The following is a 21,149-nucleotide window of genomic DNA, read 5'->3' as shown; positions in this document are numbered from 1 at the left end:
CTTATAGGTGGAGCTACATAATTTTTTAAATTCCTTCTGCTATAAGCAGCAAATTTTTGTGGACCCTTATCTGAAACTAGCTTACTACAAAAAATTTAAAATTTGTTGGTGTAAGTAAATTAATTTCAGATGAAAATATTAAATTTTCATTATAATATTTACTGGGAAAAACACATTAAACTTATCTAGACAGATTAAAATTTTTAATTTTTCTTACTAAATACCAAGTATTAAATTTATGATGAAACTGCTCCCAAATTTGTCACCTTAAGATCAAAAGTGTTCAAAATCTGGGTAATGGGATTAATGTATATTAAAACTACAAATAAATTTCATATTTTATTTCTTCAGAGAAGAAAGATAGAATTTGGCGTACATTATAAACAAGCGCTACTGTACAACAAACAGTTGCTTTGCAACTAGTCTTAGAGTATAAAACCAATATTTTCTGTAGGCAAAGTTAGTAGGTACAGATAGAAAGGAACAGGACGGTCTTTTGGCATCCATTAAACAACTAATATGTACAATGTGGCACTAATAATTCTTAACATGGCAGATTTTTATGTCTGTCATGTACACACACAGACTTCATCACTGTAAATGTGGGCCTGCTAGTCAAAATAAAAAAAAATTTGTCCAGCTGCCTGTTGTGGGCAATTTAGGGTACTATAATATCAACTAATGGGGTTGTGCTGCCCAACCTTCAAAACCATTTGGTTTCTTACATAATTGAAGCAGAGTTAGACAAGACAGCAGACAGTATCAAGACAAGATAAGCACAGCTGTGTACAAAAAATGGGCACAAGCACTCTGTGGCTATAAGATGAAAACGACTGACCCAAACATACCTAGCATTCAAGCATCATGTAACATAAAAGTATAAAAAAAGAAAAAAAAAACAATTTAAAGAAAAAATGAAACAGCACTGTTTTGAGTTCCATCCCTTGAAATAAGCCAGATCATGAAGTAAGTATGTAGTAGTAAACTTCCAAATGGTACGAGGTGTATTTATTTATGGATTAGCTAAACCTTAATGAATATGGTATATGTGGTAAACATACATTCAAACAAACTCTTCCTTAAATCCTTACGATAAAAGGCGAGCTGTTTTCTGTTCAAAAGGATATGCATGACAACCTGATAATTGCCATGGTACTCATTGCACTGTCAACAAACATAACATTTAACAAAAACACTGAAATAAAAAAACTAAACATTAAATAACCTAAAATTACACTGAATGTATGCCCGTTTTTTTCAGAATTTATATAAGTGCCCACTATATATATTAATATAAGTTAAGATCCTGCAACACCAGAGTGCTGCAAAGATAGTGAATCCTCAAATAAAACTCTGGCTACAATATACAGTTATGTGCTTCACTCATTTCTCACTTAACTATCGCACATAAATAAATAATGAGATGTACATCACAATATAGGATTATTACCAGCAAGCTCATGTCACTTCACAATTCAAACTGTCAAATGCTGGTTTCAAGTATATATGCCACAAAATGTTGGAAGTGCTAATGCTCTTCAACTATGCACCACATTATTTTCTTAAAAATTATCATATTACGATGTAGCAGTATTAAAACTGTCTTTTTTATATATATAAGAAGTTTGTAGCATATTTGTGGTAAATTTTACACATATCACATAATAGGAGTCAATGATGAGCAGCTTCATGAAATGTTTATGACAATTTTTGCAATGTTCTTTTCTATGAAACAACTCCCACCATATCAAAAGTACATAATTCGTTACTTTTTGCATATTGTTTCGATGAGCGCCTGTTGTTGTTCTTCACCTAGCTTGATTTTATCATCGATTTCTCTAGCATCCATAATAAGTTTGGCCTTCATCTTGATAAAATGATCATAATCAGCATACTCGTCTTCATTTAAGTACTGATTTAGCACCTTTGATACCTGAAAAACAAGATAACAAATAATATTCAACATCCATTAGTGACATTTCATCATAAGATTTTATTAGCAAACTAAAGCACTTTTATTGAAAATGGTGCAATGAAGACAAACATGAGAAGAGTTTGGAACTATCGCAACTAGAAACAAATTTTTATGTAAACAAAAGTCACAAACCTGTATAGCTCGTCTATCAATATTCTCTTTGAGCCGCTTAGCTTCTTCTAGCTGTTCACTCAACTTATCTCTCTTGCCTTCCAAAATGCGCTGGAAAAAAACAGATTTTACTTAAAACACTTGACCTATTTCAACATAACACATTGTGGAAATTTGTTGTAGACTTATGAAAAATAAAAACACTACAACTACATTTATTTAAAAAAATAAAAAGGTACCAGTACATATTAAAAAAAAAGAAAAAAAAAAACTGTACACAAGTAGTGATTAGTTCAATGATAATGAGTGTTATTTAGCAGTTCATGATCTCCAACACTAGGTACTGTGAATGACCTTAGCTCAGAGTGAATAAGGTTAACAAAATCTTATGAGGATATTTTTGAAGATAGTTGACTCCCAAAATTAGTGCAGGAGGGGAAAACAATGAAAGTTGATTTTCATAACTTGCTACTCCCTCACTCCAAAAGTTGGATACTTTTTACTAAACTTTGTCATCAATATTTCTTTTTAACAAATTTTTCCTGATGAGTAGTAGAAGGTATGTACAGTAATGTACACTTCTTACTGTGGCTGTCAAGTGCTGAATGTTGTTAAAATTATGAATCTCTCTTTTTAAAGTCCATTGAGAACTCAAGTTAATAAAATTAACCTCTTCATGCAAAATCTCAGCTAACCTTTAATGGACGGACAAGCTCATATGAGTAGCAGTAACAGGTTTTGGGTGGAAGATGGAGTCACTAATGGTGAATAACAATATTACGTGCCATCGATTTGGGGGTCAGGCGTTAAAGAGGTGCCATTACTTCTATAGCCCATACATTCACTAACGGCAATTTTTATACCAGCTAAAATCAACTGGGCAGCTCATGAGTGTGTTAGTTAGGAAAAAATATATAACTTGGTAAAATTTATGATTGGTGTTGTAAGAGAGAGGCCCCACAAAGGGTTGTAAATATTAATTTAAACTTCTCATAGAGGGTACGGAAAATTTGTTCGCAATTACCATGTACATTTTGTATATCTTCCTCTTTCCATTGGTGTGTTTTTTTTTTCTTAAATTGGCCGACCTCAAGGCTTAGATGGCCTAGGATGCTGCATATTGATTTTTTATCCAGCTGCTAAGGGTTATGAGATTTCATGAAAGCAATACTTTCTCCAGGTACTCATGGTCATAAACTGACGGCAGAACACCAAAATGTGCTCAATTATAAAGTAACATGTCATAATGAGCACACACTGGCTCACTGCTACTAACTAAAATATTCTGTATTTGCATGAGGTGGGTATCTGATCCTTTAATGAGTTGAAACAACTTCAACCTTTTGATCGACATTACAATTTGTTGGCCAGGGACTACGTACTATTATCCCAATATTTTGAATTTCCTTAAAAATGTAAAGACTATCTGGTGTTTTCATATCAGTTTTAGAGACACTTTAATTCTTAAACATGATTTCAAGTGGCTTGCTTTCACTTTCCTGTCAATGACCTCTTTACTATGAATTCCAGCGTGAGAATAAACCAAGCAGAAATCATGGTTTAGTGCCAACACAAAGTGTGAAAAAAAATCCACTTTTTGCTATTCAGAAAGGAATATTCTGGAAATTCTAATGCACTTTTTTAAAATTCCCAACAGATTACCTAGAATTTTCCTTCACTAATTAAAATGAGTTCATTAGCTTTAACAAATGCAGTTAACTCTGATAAATACAGAAGTACAATCAGGTAACTTTGCAACATTTGATTCACCCTGATGGGTTGTAAAAACACATCCAACACTACTTCCTAACTTTGAACCATTGATACAGTAAACCCTACATCTCATGGGGGATGGGTACCAGAACCCTGACTCGAATGGCTAAAATATGCAAATACTTAAAACCCCTCTCAAAACACCTAGGACTGCTTACTTTGATAGTTAGAACACTTTAATAGTTTTATCACAAAATGTGCATTTAGTCACAAAAATGATATGAAATACAGTAATTTCATGTTGAAAAATACCACAAATGGGCGAATTTTCTGCAATTACAGGCAGTCCCTGGTTATCAGTGGCGGTTCTGTTCCCAGCGGGGAGTTGATAAGCGAAAACCGCCATTAACTGAAACTTGGTGATTTATGGCGTCGATATCAGGTTAATGACACCGATAACCAGTTAATGGCACCTCTGATAGGTATGTCATGGTGCCATAACTTTATTATTGGCACCGATAACCGGAATTCTGCCCGTTATGGTGCCATAAATCGCCAATTTTATGGCACTAGACAAGCCCCAGAAAACCAGATCACCATTAACCAGGTCCACCGATAACCAGGGACTGCCTTAAAAGGGTATATATACAGTTCACAGAAAAATCTGTGAGTAGGCGAGTCAGTGAATCAGGAGTCTATGAATAGCTTTTTTTTTCTCTCTCTTTTTTACTGTACATGATCTTCATGAACATAGCATCATGTTCAAGGAACAAGATATTCTTTGAAAAAGATTTGGGCATAAAAATTTCAGGTATGATCCAAATTAGGATGGTTAACTTTCTGGACCCTTTTCCTCTAAAGAGAGATGTCTTTTACCTACTCAATTAGTCCAATTTGAAAAGGATTAAATGGTGAGTTTTGTTAGCTTCTCAAGAAATATTGGAGAACAAGATACTGGGGACAGACTTAATTCTACACCAGTGCCATCATAAAACCTAACTTGGGTAGAGAAATTAAGCCTTCAGGTCCCAAACTCCCAACTAACCTGGTGTGAATCATCTTTTCCATTAGTATAGTATAGATCAACTGCTGTAGCTAATGGATTCAAAACCATCCTTTTGTGAATCTATAACTGGAATGATAATGGCAATTTTCAAGCCATCGGAAAGATCTTAGCATTCGAGATAACACTGTGCCTTTCCCTGCGGAAGTGGCCACACAGTATCATACTACTTATTGAAATACAATGATTATGTTAACGGCGCAACAAAAGGAGAAAGTAACAAGACTGACCCATCAAGAAAACAAGACAGGCGCATAGGGAAAAAAAAGAAAGAAAAAAAATGAACTGATATATTGGAATGCAATAAAGTATTTTTGATTTGGCAGGTCTGAAGCCAATACCAACGTCCTATGATGTGATAAGATGCATAAATAATCTCAAAATGCATACGAGATATATATATATATTATTATATATATATATATATATATATTATATATATATATATAAGAAATCTGATGACATATTTTTCTTGCTGTACTACGTTATTTAACTACTACACTACTGCAAATATTCCTGTTTAAGAACTGAGAGGGAATAGATAACTTACCCGTTCCTCAGGATCTGCTTCCTTTGAGAGCATAAGAGCATTTTCTGCCCGAGCTAATCTTCCCGATAAGCCAAGCAAAAGGGAAGTAATTTTGTCGATTTCCTCTACATGAAGTTTATATTTCTCTGACTCTGCTAGTCGAGCTCTTTCTTCAACCAAAGAGGTAACTTCACTTCCCAACTCTTGATTTAAACGCATCTCTTCTTTTATGGCCTCACGTTCTGCACGCAGAATTTCTAATTTCCTACCAATACTTGCCACAAGTTCTTCCTGTAATAAGTTTGTTCGCTTATTTTAGTTTTGACAACATTCAACCAATAATTTGAACCGTAACATTAAATCTTATTTCAAAGAAAATGTGAAGAAGTAGGACAAATGACAAAGAATCAATGTGCTAACCTTTTTCTTGTGGAGTTGCTGCTGATCGGTAACAGTCGGGACACCATCCTGGAGGCTACTGCCGTTGCCCCTCAATCGGGTAAGAAGTTTAGCTTTACTCTCAGACGTAGTGAAGTATGCCGAATCAGAGGGCAAAGGTGCCTTTTCATTGCTTCTGGAGGGAGAAACAAAATTGGACTTTAATTTACATCGGTTAGACGTGCACCTAAAAACTATGGCTATGCCTAATAAAGCGCCCCCCCCCCCCCATAAAAAAATCCATTTATAAACCGAATGACACTTACAAAATATCTATCATTACATATGATCTTCTAGGGTACCGAAATGCAGCAGCAGACTTGCCGCACGATGACAAAAGATCCCCATCACTCTTTGCCCGATTCTGTAATCCAATTGATGATCCCAGTATCAAATCATCACGTAAGTACACCATTGCACATTCGAATTCACCTCTGAATGTCACGTCATGTAAATTTACTAGCACCATTTTTCCCGTTATCAAAAAAATGCTCTCATTGTACACAAATTAATATTCATAAAAGCCGTGGCTTTCTCCAAGTTCTACTAAGATATTTATAGTTGCATAAAACCTGTTTAACATTTGTAGCACCTCCACGTGGCAGTGAAAATTGTACAAAATTACGGATTTTGCTTTAAACTATTTAGTGTATTTTGTACGCATAAATAAAATATAAAGAATGCATTCACAGAAAAACTTTTCTACAGTTTTCACAATAAAATAAAAAGTACAAATTTATTATAAGCAGTAAAACGGTTTAACTGGGAGGAAGACACGGATGTTCAACCGAACTGTTCCACAATACAGGGACAACTGAGTCACTCTTCAATCTGCATTAACTGACCTTGTGGCGAAAACCTTTCACCCCGAGTAAATAGTGTCAACCTGAGACGAAATAATAATTTTGCAATGATGTTATATTCGAAAAATTATAAGACTGGAACGTTTTCATTTATGTAAATACACCATATAATGCCAGAAATAACTACAGTTGGTAACACTGGCCACCTCGAGCACAAGTGTAGTTACCTTCCAACGGGACAAATGTTTTTCCCGCAACAAGTGTTCTTGCCTTACCTCTTAAACACCATACTTGTTTTACGGGCAGAAAAAATATTTTAAACAAACCCTCAACACAATGATTGGTAGATATGTTAAAAAAATTCTACTCTAAGGGGAAATACTCATGTTCCTGAGTCTACAACACCTTCCTTGCTTAATTCATATAACTTTTAACATTTCGGAAATGAACAAGCTACAAAATTGGAACTATACGAATCATTGTCAAACAGTTATTTAATTTTTAAAGAATTGACGAAAATTGTATGTCCTACTATACATAATATAAAGATGAAAAGACATAACGAATACTGTTTCTATTACACAATATAAAAATGACATGGCAAGGAGAAAGAAATCTTAAGAAAAAATATACACTTACGTATTGGCGACACCGTTGGTTGCCGTGCTGGTGTTGGGAGGCATGGCAGAGTTCTGGTGGATGTGGGAGAGATCAGGGTGTTGGGCGTGGGTACTAGAGATGAAATCTTTCCTAAGCTCTAAGCTAAACACTCCCTGCATATAATGAGCAGCAGTTTTGTATTCTGGGCCAGGCGCTGAAAAGAAAGGAGAAGAAAAGACTAAAAATTACCTGGCTGTGAAGATTATCTTGATAAATTTGCCTGTTCAATGAGCAACTTGCCTCAGGCAACAAGCAACAACCAGTCATTCTAACCAATTGACCATGATCATTACAAACGGAAGCGTAAAATTGTAAAGTGAATCAACGTATAAGTTCATCAGCAGTCAAGGTCAATGCTGAGAAAAAGACTTCCAAGAAAATACTTCAAGATTGAGTTTTACACATCTTGCCATAAGGCAACTGATTATCCCAAGCTTTCCTCCAGTTGACTACAAATAAAAGGAAGTTTTTATTTATTTTTTATTTTTTAGAACTAAGAAATCAACAAGAACACCTCTACCAATTTATAATACACGTTCACCCCTCTTCTGGGTTCCATACATTACATAAACACAAAAGACACGTACACTATACACACAAAACACAAAAGACACGTACACTATACACAAACCACATACTACATACATATATATATGAAAATTATATATATACATATATATATATATATACATAATATAATGTATTATAAACTATACTATATATATATATATTAATATCAAATAACAGTGTACGTATATATATAATATATTACACACAACACACCAGCCACACAGCACACACCACACACACACACACATATATATATATATATGTATATATAGATATATTATATACATTATTATATATATATATATATATATATATTATATATATATAGATATATATATATATCATATATAATATATATTTAAAAATATAATTTATATATTATCTACATATTATTAAAAAAAAAACACATATATCATCATAATATATATAAAAAAAAAAAAAAAAAAAAATCATATATATAATAATCTATATATATACATTATATAGTTATATATAAACTATACTATACATATCAATTATTAATACACTATATATTTATTTAAACTTATACATATATAAATAACATATACATATAAAACATACATATAATATATAAAATATTATATATATATATAATTATAATTAATATAATATATATATATGTGTGTGTGTGTGTGTGTGTGTGTGTGTGTTTGCGTTTGTAAACTTTTACGACCATATTCAATGTTTATTTTGTTATCAGATAATTAAACATATCGAAACACGGAATCTAGTATTTGTAACTACAAAGGACGCACGTAATCGACGGGTTTCATGTTAATACTCAAAATGAAAAGGAGTAATTTTTAGACTATTTCCCCCAAACTGAACATGGCTCAATTCATTTGGGGAGAGTAAAACGGCTGGTTCATATTCCCCCGCACAAGTGCAATAAGGCAGTCAGGCAGGCAGGCAGGGAGGCAGGTGTCATGGCAAAGAAACCTCACTAGTGCCTCCCGGTCGCCCAGAACAAGTAAACTCGCTAGGTTTGTACAGAGTCACAACTCATTATTTTGTATTGTTTTTACTATGAAATATTAACATGTTGATAATGTAATCCCATTTATCTCTACCAATAAAGAGGTGAATACGACAGTTTCAAAAGCTTTCTCGATATTGCCATTAAAGATAGTTTAAAAGAAAAGTTACTACGCGTTACAAAGCTTTCACTAAGGGGGGGGGGGGGGGTTCTTACGGAGGGGTATAAGAAAGGGTTTCTATGACCTAAGTGAAAGTAGCTTGTTATGTATTTAGTGGATAGGTAAGTCTTGTTGAAAACTACACGTGTAGCATTTGTAAATTGGTACGATAATCTACCTGAAGGTATTTCCTGTTTAATTATTTCAAATCCTATGGTACATGGATTTGAAAGGGTTGCAATCCTTAATACATTCAACCTGATAATATTCTGCTACCTTGTTCAATCTTACGAGGTCTACATTAGAAGTGAACTAGCCTTTGTTTGATATTGAAGTTCGGTCGCACAAAAACTCTTTGTAACGTTACTTTGTGTATCCTAAATAAGGGTGCTTGCCGAGATATAACATCAAAAGTCAAGGTCGGGATAGTATAATACGGAATTTATCATTTATAACTCCATACGGGATGGTTTTGCTAGGGAGAAAATAATCTTGAAAAAAGGGGAGAAAATAATCTTGAAAAAAGGGGGAGGGGGTTGCGCAAAGTGCCTTCAATGCTGCCCTCTCTTCCATATATCAAAACCCCACTTAACTGTTACTACCAAACAAAGGACGACCTTTGTCTATTATTAATCCAAGAATCTTTTTAATCCAAGCTCAATAACTAAAATTGGATTCTGGAAGCTCTGTGCATACAGTCTGCGAGCAAGATTTTTTCCCCTGATCCAATAAGAGACCAGAGTTCCAGTATATATAATACCAACACATTTGGACAATGCTGACGTCACTAAAGAAGCCATAAAAACAAGCTTATAACAGCGTTTTCTGCTACTGAATTTCCCTACTCTGATCTGAAATTTGGTTTGCCTGCAAAAACGTAATAAATAACATGAGCAAAAAACCTATGGATGCTAGCCTTGGTATGTATGAATTAAATCAAAATCACGGATGGTGTCAGGGTTCGCTATAATGACACAGCAATGCAATTCACAACATTCAATATCCCATTCGGGGGCTGGGATCACATTCAAGCCTTGGAGGGGAGAGGCATGGATTGCATGCGTTGCTATTTGTGTGTGCGTGTATGTGAGTGAGTGAGTGTGTGTGTGTGTGTGTGTAAAAGATGGAAAGTTCATCTCTACACAATAATTTTTTTTATCAAACTTGAAAAACTTCATAGGTTGAGGGTTATTTTCGCAAATATAATGATATACTACACTAGATAATGAAACATTTTTTTTTTCATCATAAGAAAAACTACTTTTTCCTCTCTACTCCTGTTGACTAGCTTTCCCCGCCTCTCAGTGTCGAGAAATCTTCAACAAGATCAAGCAACAGCGGATGGCAAAAACCAACCCGTTAATATTCCCATCCCAAGGAGATTCTCTAACGTAATGACTATTACTTCAGATTATACTTCACTAATAATGGAGATGCATTCGGCCTTCAAAACATGAAATAATGATATCTCTGTCTTTCTCCCTCTCCTGGAAGATTTCCTGTTAAGAAATGAAAAACTTTCTCGTATACGATATTAATTCCTGAAAACTAAGGTCAGGTTTTCCGGAATTAGTATCGTATACGAGAAAGTTATTTCCATTTGCTTTATTAACAAAGGCGACTTTTAACAAAACGAGGTTTACACCTCGGGGAACCGTCCATATATATATATATATAATAATATATATATAGTATATATATATATTTATGATATAATATATAATATTATATTATATCACCCGAGCAGTAGCATTACAGGTAACACTTTGACTCAACTCCTGTTTTCTTAAAATCCGTTATCTTCACTTATTGATATGCGCTCTTAAGCGACTTTATATCAACAATATTTAGCTCAATCAATGGCGTGTGTACAAAATTTATTTAACAACATCAGGTGCTAATTCGCAACTTGGCTTCACCCGGATGTTAAACAAGTTGAGTAACCCAAGATTTTGAATGGATAAACTTAGTATGTGAACCTAGAAGAGAGATCTTTGACATCTTTAAAATATTAAACTATATCATTCAAACTGCGTTAATGACATGTCTACGAAATCTCATGACAACTGCAGCTTCCTTCAAAACTTTAGTCCAATTATGTTGGTTCCCCAGTTATTATATTAACCTTAATTTTGTTCAGTGCGAATTTTTACCTTGATAAGGTCGCGATAAAAAAGCGACGCAGGTAGAATAATCCAACCAGAGGTCACCTTTTATTTACGTCAGTTTACACAATGCGTAAGGCTTTCAGCTAAAACAATGAACATTACTATTACGTCAAACCGCCGGAAGGATATGACGCCTACAACATAAGGAAGTACACTTCGCACTTTTCCCGGGTTTTCATCCGTGTTTAACATATCCCTGCTCATTCTAACTTGAACATAGGAAATAAAGTTTCTGGTGGTAACCGGACTAAAACTCTTCTTGAACTATCAAAACAATCTAGTAAACATTTCAGTCACATGTTACATAACATCAGCAATCCCATTCTCTGTTAGAACTACAAACTTGGTCGTTGTTCAATGATTATCTGAAGCTTTGCAGCCATATTTTTTTATCCTGGCTTACGATAAACATAATTCCACAACTTAACACAAAGCCAATCAATAACGGAACCGTGGATTTGCAGTATTTTTTCTTATACATTACATAAGCAGTAGTTAATAAAAACTGCTAAACAGCTCGCTGAAGAAATATATCTTTAGGTAATTATACTTTAAAGCATATCAATCGTAACAAAAAGTGAAAACCTAACATTCATCTATAAAAACTGGGTAAAGGAACAGATTATTAAAGACTCCTAAATAAGGAGGCCCGAACTTCACACTGCCATAAACATTTTTACGCAAATCCGTTCGGAAAGCCTCATAAACTGCTAAAAAATTTATATCAATTTTAAACCCTTCTCGCCTGCCATCCTTCCATTTAAGTGCCAATAACTTCACCTTCGCACAGCATGCTAATTCCCAATGTTATGGAAAGAAAAAATTACGTTTTCAATGTGTGTGTGTGTGTGTGTGTGTGTGTGTGTGTGTGTGTGTGTGTGAGAGAGAGAGAGAATCTTGGAAGGTGAAAGCAAGAGTCGAAAAGGGCATGCTTTAATAGGATCTTCAGAACAGGTAATAATCGGGATCTGTACATCATCCTTTACATTAAGCACCTTTCAAGAAACACCTTTCGAGAAACAGAGTCGGAAAAAAATTCGGTGTTCAAGAATTAAACTCAAGAAAATGTGATTACACTACACCAACTGAATGGCGAAAAAGTTAAAATTTTAGCACTCGATAAAAAAGGAGCACAAGATGGTTTCCAACTTGAATTACAATCCGAAGCCTACATCCCCAGCGTAACTTTATTCGTATAAAATTGGCTTGTGAGAGCTGGGCTTTGCGTTTCTTGCACACGGAGTTTTCATTCTTGTGGTTTTACTCTGAGAATAGGTCACCTTTAAAATGTTACCACACTTGCACGTCCCCATCATTGGCATTTGTAGTTTTGGTTATAATTAGAATGTTTAATAAGACACACAGGACTATTACAATTTAATTACTTTGGACCATGTAAAAACTATGCGAGTTTCCTCTATAATGATCTCCGAAGCACGGTCCCTACCACTACCATTTTCTACAGAAATATTCGTTGATAAATAACACAAATGTCCACAATGTTCTGATGATACCTTATGCATTCAGGCACAGACACTATTCACCCAGGTGGCCATATCCACTGACGCTGAGGGCTGTTACACTAAAAGCAGTGAAACCCCTACTTCGTAGACAAGCATCCAACATCCAAAGCTTTGGAGATGGCGAATACTAGAGAGCGCTTGACTGTCTACACACCACAGCGGCAGGCTATCAAGTGAAACCTGCCCACCCAAACCCACTGGCAATATCCCCCAACTCCCGTCCATCACCTCCCATCCCACCCTTGTGGGTTCGCCAACCTTCTCAGTGCTTCAAGCTATTCAACACAAACCCACGAACCAACAACATTAAACCCCACGGCCACCTAATCACCACAAGGTCTTACCTTAAAATTATCAGGATAAAATTATGGGACCAGCATAAATGTAGAAACATCGATAAACTAACATTTATCTCTCTCTCCCCTTTCATAAAACTTATTTACAAAAATAAGTGTTTAGTTTTCTCACATACAATAACCTAGCTTGATAAAAGTGAGAGTACGCATTTCAGTGTCAAAACGAATGGCCACAATACATCAAGAGGACTGCATAACTACAGGCCTTACTCGCTGTGAGAAGCTTGAACATTGGATGTACAGAATTCTTATGGTAATATGAAAACGGAAAACATCCACAAGAAAACAGAAAATAAATGAATATATTTCTTCTGCCTTTTTAACGACACTCCCCTTCTCGATACTTCCTTCTCAGCCTCTGCTTCTGACCTGGAGCTTGGCTTCCCAGTGATGACAGATAAACAACATTCCAGCACCAACAATTGGAACTGCAAGAAATAGGACTGGTCTCTACCGAAACACCTACTGGTGGACTCGCTTGGAAGGCTTCATCACAATAAAATATTTTTAAAGCGTATAAGATATGAATAGAAAACTTTACACTTCGACAAAAACTTCGGAATCTTTATAAATTCAAGACGAGATTCCAAGCAGCCTCTTTTAAATGACAGGGGAAATATATTCATAGGCCTTTCTGTGTTTTAAATATATTCGTTATAATAAAAAGTTTAAGTATAGTTAGGCTTACTGCAACAAAATGAACATCATTGAAACAGCATTACATTAAATTTTTTTTATAATATTCCAACCACCTCTAAATATAGTTATAGATCCATTATGGCTTTGTGAAACCAGTGATACCTTATCGCTGCATAGCACAGCGTTCCTGGAATGACTGAATAACTTGCCTCTAACCAGATTTAATCTTAATAGTCTTTGCACCGAACCAAGATCATTCTAAAAACGCTACTTTATCAAGGAAACAGGAGAGAGAGAGAGAGAGAGAGAGAGAGAGAGAGAGAGAGAGAGAGAGAGAGAGAGAGACCTACGTATGGTAATTCAGAAGATCTGCTAAGTTGGTCTAATGACATAGTAGCCAGAAAATCCAAACGGCAAGTTACATAAAAAAAAAAAACTCAAAAGACTTCCTAAGCATCAAATAAATACTATATGACACCTAAACTCTTAAAGGCGTCAATCGTATAGTGTAAGAAATAAGAGGCCACCACTCTTCCCGTACAAGAAGACCAACGAAGCTTATTTAGGCTTGGTCATTAACGAACCCCACGCACGCCTTAATTATCTGATACATATCCAGGAAGTAACGGAATTTAAAACGTCAGGTTAAAAGTACGAGGCCCGCAAGTTTAGCATGAATTTGGAAAGTAAAATAAATATATTGCCAAAAACAGCCTCACCGATGTGTGAGCGCGCGCGCGTGTATATTATATATATATATATATATATATATATATATATATATATATATATATATATATGTGTGTGTGTGTGTGTGTGTGTGTGTGTGTGTATACATATATTGGTAGTTTGTCTCCGATATTTATTTGTAACAAAATAAACAATACCTAAATTATTTCTCTCAGTCGCACTCTCTGGATAACTCAATACAATGCTTCCCAAGTATGTCTGGATCTCAACGACTCTCTTGATGCCTGTTGGACCTGATGCATAGTAGTTTCCCAAAGGAAAGGTTGTGTGAGGGACATGTCCCAGTCATCTCCCCCCCCCCCGTCCCCCTCTCTCTCTCTCTCTATCTCTCTCTCTCTCCTCTCTTGCTCTCTCTCTCTCTCTCTCATTATTATCTCATTAACATATGGAACTAACCATTTTCATCGTGGTATCATTTCTAACTCTATCTGGAATCTAATCTAAAAATTTTATCAAATCGACAAAACCTTCATCGCGTCAGCGTCAGTCATAAGCACACGAATATAATCGTCCGAGACCTAATATATAATCAGATATTTTACAACTTTACTGTACTTCCAAATCTTATTCCCTCTGACCATTGTTTGATTTGCCGATTTTAGTCGTCACCAAATTCCAACGCAGAACCTGTACTCGATGTCATTGTTCATACCTATTTGAATATATATATATATATATATATATATATATATATATATATATATGATTTAAAATAACCGATTAGCATGTCTTATGATGAAACCGTACGGTAAACCACTCTATTCCTAAAGTTCATTCCGTATGAAATCAATACAACAACAGAAATAACGTATATTAATATATTGAAATTACATTCTCTGTCTGTATAAAATGTCACAAAATAAGGGGCAGACCATTTTGTACAAGTTTAACCCAAATTGCACGTGCATCCTAGTTTGATCATGCATCCCATGGCTCTTAACACGTTTATGAATCCGTGATTGGTAAAGAACCCGGATTTCGTGTTCAGGAACTGGGATTGTTGGAAAAGGTTCAGCCTATTATATAGTAGGTTTCATTTGCGAAATTCAATTCTAAAAGAATGAAAAAGTTTATGCCCGAAAAAATTACTGCTGTCATTAACTAACCTAGGAAAAAAACAGCATTCATTAACTAATCCAGAAAAAAAACAAAGGCATGTATTTGATAAAAAATTTAATATCTCAAATTCAAATCAAATAAACATTATCTGCATTTAAGTTCCACTCTCGACCGTTTATAACAGTTCACCATTTCTCTCCAGGGTAATTTTGAGAATATTGCCCGAAAGTAGTAATTCCCATTTTCAGTTTGACTAACCGATCGTGCAAAGTTGCCGTTTTCTGTTGCTCTTTAGCCACTACAGAAAATGGTCCATCGTCCGTATTTCAAGGCACACCATGTTATTGTATTATGGCTCCATTACGGGTACTTGAACATTACGGTGAAATAAATAATGCTAAGTTTCTTTTTATGATAGCATAACTGGCAGTAATGCTTAGTGAAAAAAAAAATTACAAAACAAACAAACGAGACAGGTGTAGGTGAGATATCCTAACCTTTCATTGACAACCATGTCCTCACCTAACCAGGCCTTTACCTTCCTTCGGCCTGACCGGAGAAATCACCTGCTCCCACCCCCACCGGGAACCCCATCCCATTGTAATATACTACCCAATTCTTCAAACATTAGTCTTTTAATCAATACACAGGAACATTCTCTATGGAAAACCCCATCTCTTTTTAGAAAAAATTTACTAAACATATCCCAGGTAGTGTAATGCTAGTCGTGAAAAAAAAAAAAAAACTTTAGTTACTGTATATCTCTTAACACCTCATCAAAAATCACAGCAGAAACTAGCATAAAGTTATAGCACTATTACACATCTCAAATTATCTGAAGGGAAATCAAATTAATTATGAGTTTGTTTCTTAAGTCATATAGAAGAATCACTGCATTATATTAGTTCAAACTTGAGGCAAACGCTTTTGTCGAGCAGCGTGCAAATGCTTCTGTTCTTAGTTTGATTTTTTCCGCAGCGGGAAAAAATAATTATTACTTCCTGCTCTAAATATTTTGTTTCAAGTTTCATCTAAACAAAACTATATGAATCCAATGGCAGAAACTTTAATCTTAATAATGGTTTCATTCGTTAGTGTGTATGTATGTATATGATATGTATGTATGTGTGTGTGTGTATATATATATATATATATATATATATATATATATATATATATAATATATAATATATATATATATATATATATAAAGTCATCCAAGTAGTACCAAGTAAATTATGATAGTTCAAACATTTCCAAACCCCTCCCCCACACAAAAGTCTACATGTGGTCCTGGGATACGTCATTCTATATAAATGCAAAATACATGACACAAAACAAGAGTACATTATGTTAATGAATGAAGATTTTGTGCAATCAAGTTCTGATTGCATACATACTTACCCAGTAAGGCGAGGAGTTTGGAGTCGACGGTGAGCTGCGGCCCGTAGTCCTTAGAGAGTAGGTCACAATCTATCTCCTCTTGGTATCTCGTTCTGCCATAACTCAAGACAATGATACTGTGATCCACGGGTAAAGTAGCCGGGGACATGGAGGGCGAGGTGATTGGGTAAGAAAGTGTGGTGGTTGCCGTAGTGGTGGTGTCTAGGCTCGACGTGACCGCTAGAGTTGTCGATGACGGATTATTACTAACACTACTATTATTACTATTACTTACACTAGGGAATGCACACATTTTGGAGGAAGTTGGGGACAACACTGGCGACGTGGAAGACACTGGAGATTTGGAAGAGAAAGGGGACATAGGCGAGAGGGGAGAAACAGGGGTGAGGGACTTGCTGGCGAGGGGAGATTTGGGTGAAGGCGGTGATTTTGTCGTTAAGGATTTATTGGAGATGGTGAGCGGAGGGGGAGGGCCAGGGGACACTTCCTCTGTGACTGTTGCGGGATGAGCTGTGATGGGCCCGTCGTGGGGCACAGGCGATGTTGGTGAAGCAGGCGCAGTAGGCACCGTGGAGGCAGCAGCAGGAGCTGACGATGGACTAGACTGGTGTGGAGGGGAAGAGGAGGAGGAGGGGGAAGCGGTCTCACTAGCGTTATGGGCGTGGATCTGTGGGCCCGCTGGCGCGACAGAAGGTGCCTCTGTGACACTTGTGGAGCGACAGAGTGATTCTGCCATACTGGTTGACCGACTCAAGGAGTCATTAATGGCCGAAATGCGAGAAAGAGACTCATTGATACTGGCAGTGCTGGTAAAATGGATGGCCTCTTGTGACATACTGTTTGACCGCGCCACAGACAAATCATCTGGAGGATGTAGGGGATCTACTAAACTGGTGGCTCTGGTGATGGGTCGAGGGGAATGTGAAGTGATGGTGGATGTGGAAGAAGAAGGTCGATGAAGGGAATCGACTGATGCCCTCAACGAAGAAGCTGGACTAAGTTTCGTGGGAGACCCCGAACCACTGTGACCAGAGGAAAGCGACGAACCACCACCACCACTTGCTAAAGACGTAGTAGAACCATCACTGGCTGCCGAACGCAAAGCAGATGATAAAGCCGGTGAAGACTGTGATGTATGGAGGGGCCGCCCACCACCATCTTTCTCCAACGGGAGGGCACCAGCATCCTGAATGTGAGCGTGCGCCCTGCGGGCTTTAAACGCCCGTAGCTCTTCCGCTGTGAAGTTGACTGTCGTTGAGGTTGTATGGCCATGACAAGTCCAACCTTGAAGGGAAAACAGAAAACAATGTTACAAAACTTCATTAATAATACGAAAAAAAAACTGCTAATTAATGCCACCATTAAAACATGCTTAGGAAAACTTAAATCACATTAAATACGTTAGGTTAGGAATAAAGTTGTAATTTATCAATATAAACTAGGATTACCAAACCAGTTGCTATTTCATCGTAAACAAATACATAAAAATATAGTTTCTCAGATAGGGAATTACTACTAATATTTATATACACACACAGGGTGGCAACTTTACTGAAAACAAACCTAAAACTTTCATTTTGATTAAATTCCATTCTCCTGGAATTGTTAAACCAAAGCATGCATCATACTAATTCCGCCGAGATCTTTAACTGGTAATAATGGTTTACCAACAAAATCCCAATTTAAGAAAGGGACAACTGTATGTTCTGTTTTCAACTGAAACATTAAAAAATGTTCCTGCTGTATGAGCACCGCATTATTTAGGTCTTGGTGTTCTAAAAACGAAATTATCATTTGGCTACATTTAAAGAAATACATAAACTTGCAAAAGAAAAAAAAAATAAATAAACACGTCTACTGCTACTTCAAAATAGACCGTTTTCTCTTAAAAGGCATCAGACTCGAGTCCATAGTCCTTCGCGGTGGGGGAAAAAAAAAACCTACTAGTGACAATGAGATTTCACCACAATGATGTCCAACCCTTCCTCATTTTTCAATTGCTCAAACTAATATTTGTGACCAATTACCATACTTATAAATGCAACCAAAATTAGCACACTGCTCCTATCCATTATTTCCGTAAAAACATAAATATGACACGTAAATTCATATGGAGCAAAAATTACACAATAAATTAATGATGGTATAGAAATAATTTATTGCAAAGTTTAAACAAGGTTCTCTTGTCTTATCTTTGTCTACAATTTCAAGTTTCCTTTAAGCTTCTTGCTAACGATAAAATCAAAGTTCGTTGAATTAAAAATATTCTGCGACCACAACCAATTGCAAATTACCATTATTGTATCCCATAACTTTGTGATTCCGAAAGGTTTATCCATTCGTGTGTGATATACTCACGTTACCCCCTGCATTAGCTCAAGGAGAGATGGGAACCACGCTTTATGGCTTGTTTAACAACGGCTCCAAACAAAGCAAACGGGAGGTGGATAGCCAGCCTTGGCGGATGTAAGGAGAAACCACTTTTTGTTCCTTTCCTCACTGCTCTTACAGTATAACGTAATTATTCTTTTGTTTTTATCATCGTCAGACCAGATCTTATTGTTGCTGTTTGAGCTGGTGGTACCTAGCTTTAACGTCGTTATAGGGGCAAGGGATGTTAACATGGCAGTGGGCCTAGATGGCGGGACCGAAGAGCTTAGTAGTCATGTAGGAAAAACGAAATGAAAGGAATATTTTTTTTTCGATTTTTCATAAATTTGGATTAATGAAAGAAAAACCAGGATCACTTTAATTCTACGAAGTCAACATTCAATTATGAAATCATCTATGCAAGGCTATTATTCAAGTATTTTGCAGTTATCACCTGCAGGCAGTCAACCTAGTTGCCACGGGGAAATTCGTAATTTTACGTAGAAAACGTCCTCGCTGCAGTATTAACGACCGGCCCCCTTTTTTTAACAACTGCCGAGTATTTTAAATGATGACCAATCGTCCACAACTTCACTTTCATTATTGTCTGTTTTCAATAACCGTTAATAAGCTAAATTGAATTTAATACATGAAACGCCAACAGTATTCTATTCATGAGATATTTGATTCCTTAAACGAGAGCTGTCGCAAAGCAGTACCAAAGGCGTATCTTATCCGAGCGATGTCAATTCCACCACCCTCTAGTACTAATAAAGGGGTGAATTGTCCCTTATGCTAATATTATGAATTATAAAGGTGAAAATGGAGCCTAGCGATTGCATTACGTCTATGTAGCTGACGACTGGGCTACTGCATATGACATCCCTACGTACACCAAGCGGTAACTTAATAAGCTAAAGGAGAGAGAGAGAGAGAGAGAGAGAGAGAGAGAGAGAGAGAGAGAGAGAGAGAGAGAGAGAGAGAGAGAGAATACAATTATTATCTAACAGGCGGCAGTTGTCACTTGTATAACGATGTGACACAATAAAAACAGAATGAACCTTGCCATAAAGTTTACGATGAAAATGACTTTATTCGCTGGCAAAAAGTAAAAAAAAAATCACATTTACATTAATTTGCACAAGAAGAATAACGAAAATCGCATCCAACTTCAGGAATTCCTGATGGATAAATAAAAATAAATAAATAAATAAATAAAAAGTGACAATGATCAAAGTATAAATTTACACGAAATAAAATGAAAGTGACCAACACCATAAATACATAAAGCAGATTAGGAAAATTGCCAGCGCCGTGCTGATACTCCACTGAACACGTTGAAATTTAGGGACATGAACAAACGACATTTAATCCTCGACCACGGACACCATATGACGTAGTTTGACTTCATACGCAGCGATTTTCATTCTCGTAATGGCTCTGAAAGTAATCAGTATTGCACACTTTGCTACAACCTTCCACTGTTGACAGCAAACCGAGTATTTATGTTCATAACAAATTATGTCACAATATGGGTTGCATGTCTGACTAATATCCCTTATAGTTATTAATGTGTCTATGCAACTACAAAATGCGTTCCCGATGAGAGATATAAGATATTAGTGACAAAATATGCGAATGCGTTAAATAGGACTGTACGTGAAAAATGTGGGAGATTCACGTTCCCTAGTAAACTGGATCCAGCGTTAACGAGAATCGGTGATATATACCACACAAACAACACGATATTACAATTAATCTCTACATGATATAAAATACTAGCATGAAAAACTTAAAAGAGAAAACGATAGATTATTACAATTATTCTTTCATTATTAAATGTCAATATACAACCAGAATA

General features: G+C 35.9%; 1 protein-coding gene across 8 annotated transcripts in view; it reads right to left on the bottom strand.

Moving 5' to 3' along the window:
* Positions 1-326: 326 nt before the first annotated feature.
* LOC135223602 (mucin-2-like) overlaps positions 327-21,149 on the bottom strand; it is a 1,092,597-nt gene continuing 1,071,774 nt past the window's right edge. For all 8 annotated transcript variants that reach the window (XM_064262169.1, XM_064262171.1, XM_064262170.1 and 5 more), the window contains 6 exons: positions 16,919-18,202; positions 7,272-7,446; positions 5,812-5,965; positions 5,413-5,682; positions 2,108-2,197; positions 327-1,933 (listed from right to left, as the gene is read on the bottom strand). In XM_064262169.1, coding sequence (XP_064118239.1) covers positions 1,766-1,933; positions 2,108-2,197; positions 5,413-5,682; positions 5,812-5,965; positions 7,272-7,446; positions 16,919-18,202 — 2,141 coding nt within the window. In that variant the 3' untranslated portion in view covers positions 327-1,765. The remainder of the gene's footprint in view (positions 1,934-2,107; positions 2,198-5,412; positions 5,683-5,811; positions 5,966-7,271; positions 7,447-16,918; positions 18,203-21,149) is intronic.

The sequence above is a fragment of the Macrobrachium nipponense genome, chromosome 10, assembly GCF_015104395.2.
Source record: "Macrobrachium nipponense isolate FS-2020 chromosome 10, ASM1510439v2, whole genome shotgun sequence".
Taxonomy (NCBI): domain Eukaryota; kingdom Metazoa; phylum Arthropoda; class Malacostraca; order Decapoda; family Palaemonidae; genus Macrobrachium; species Macrobrachium nipponense.
Note: the sequence above shows the minus strand (reverse complement) of the source record. Positions and strands in the feature narration are given on the sequence as shown.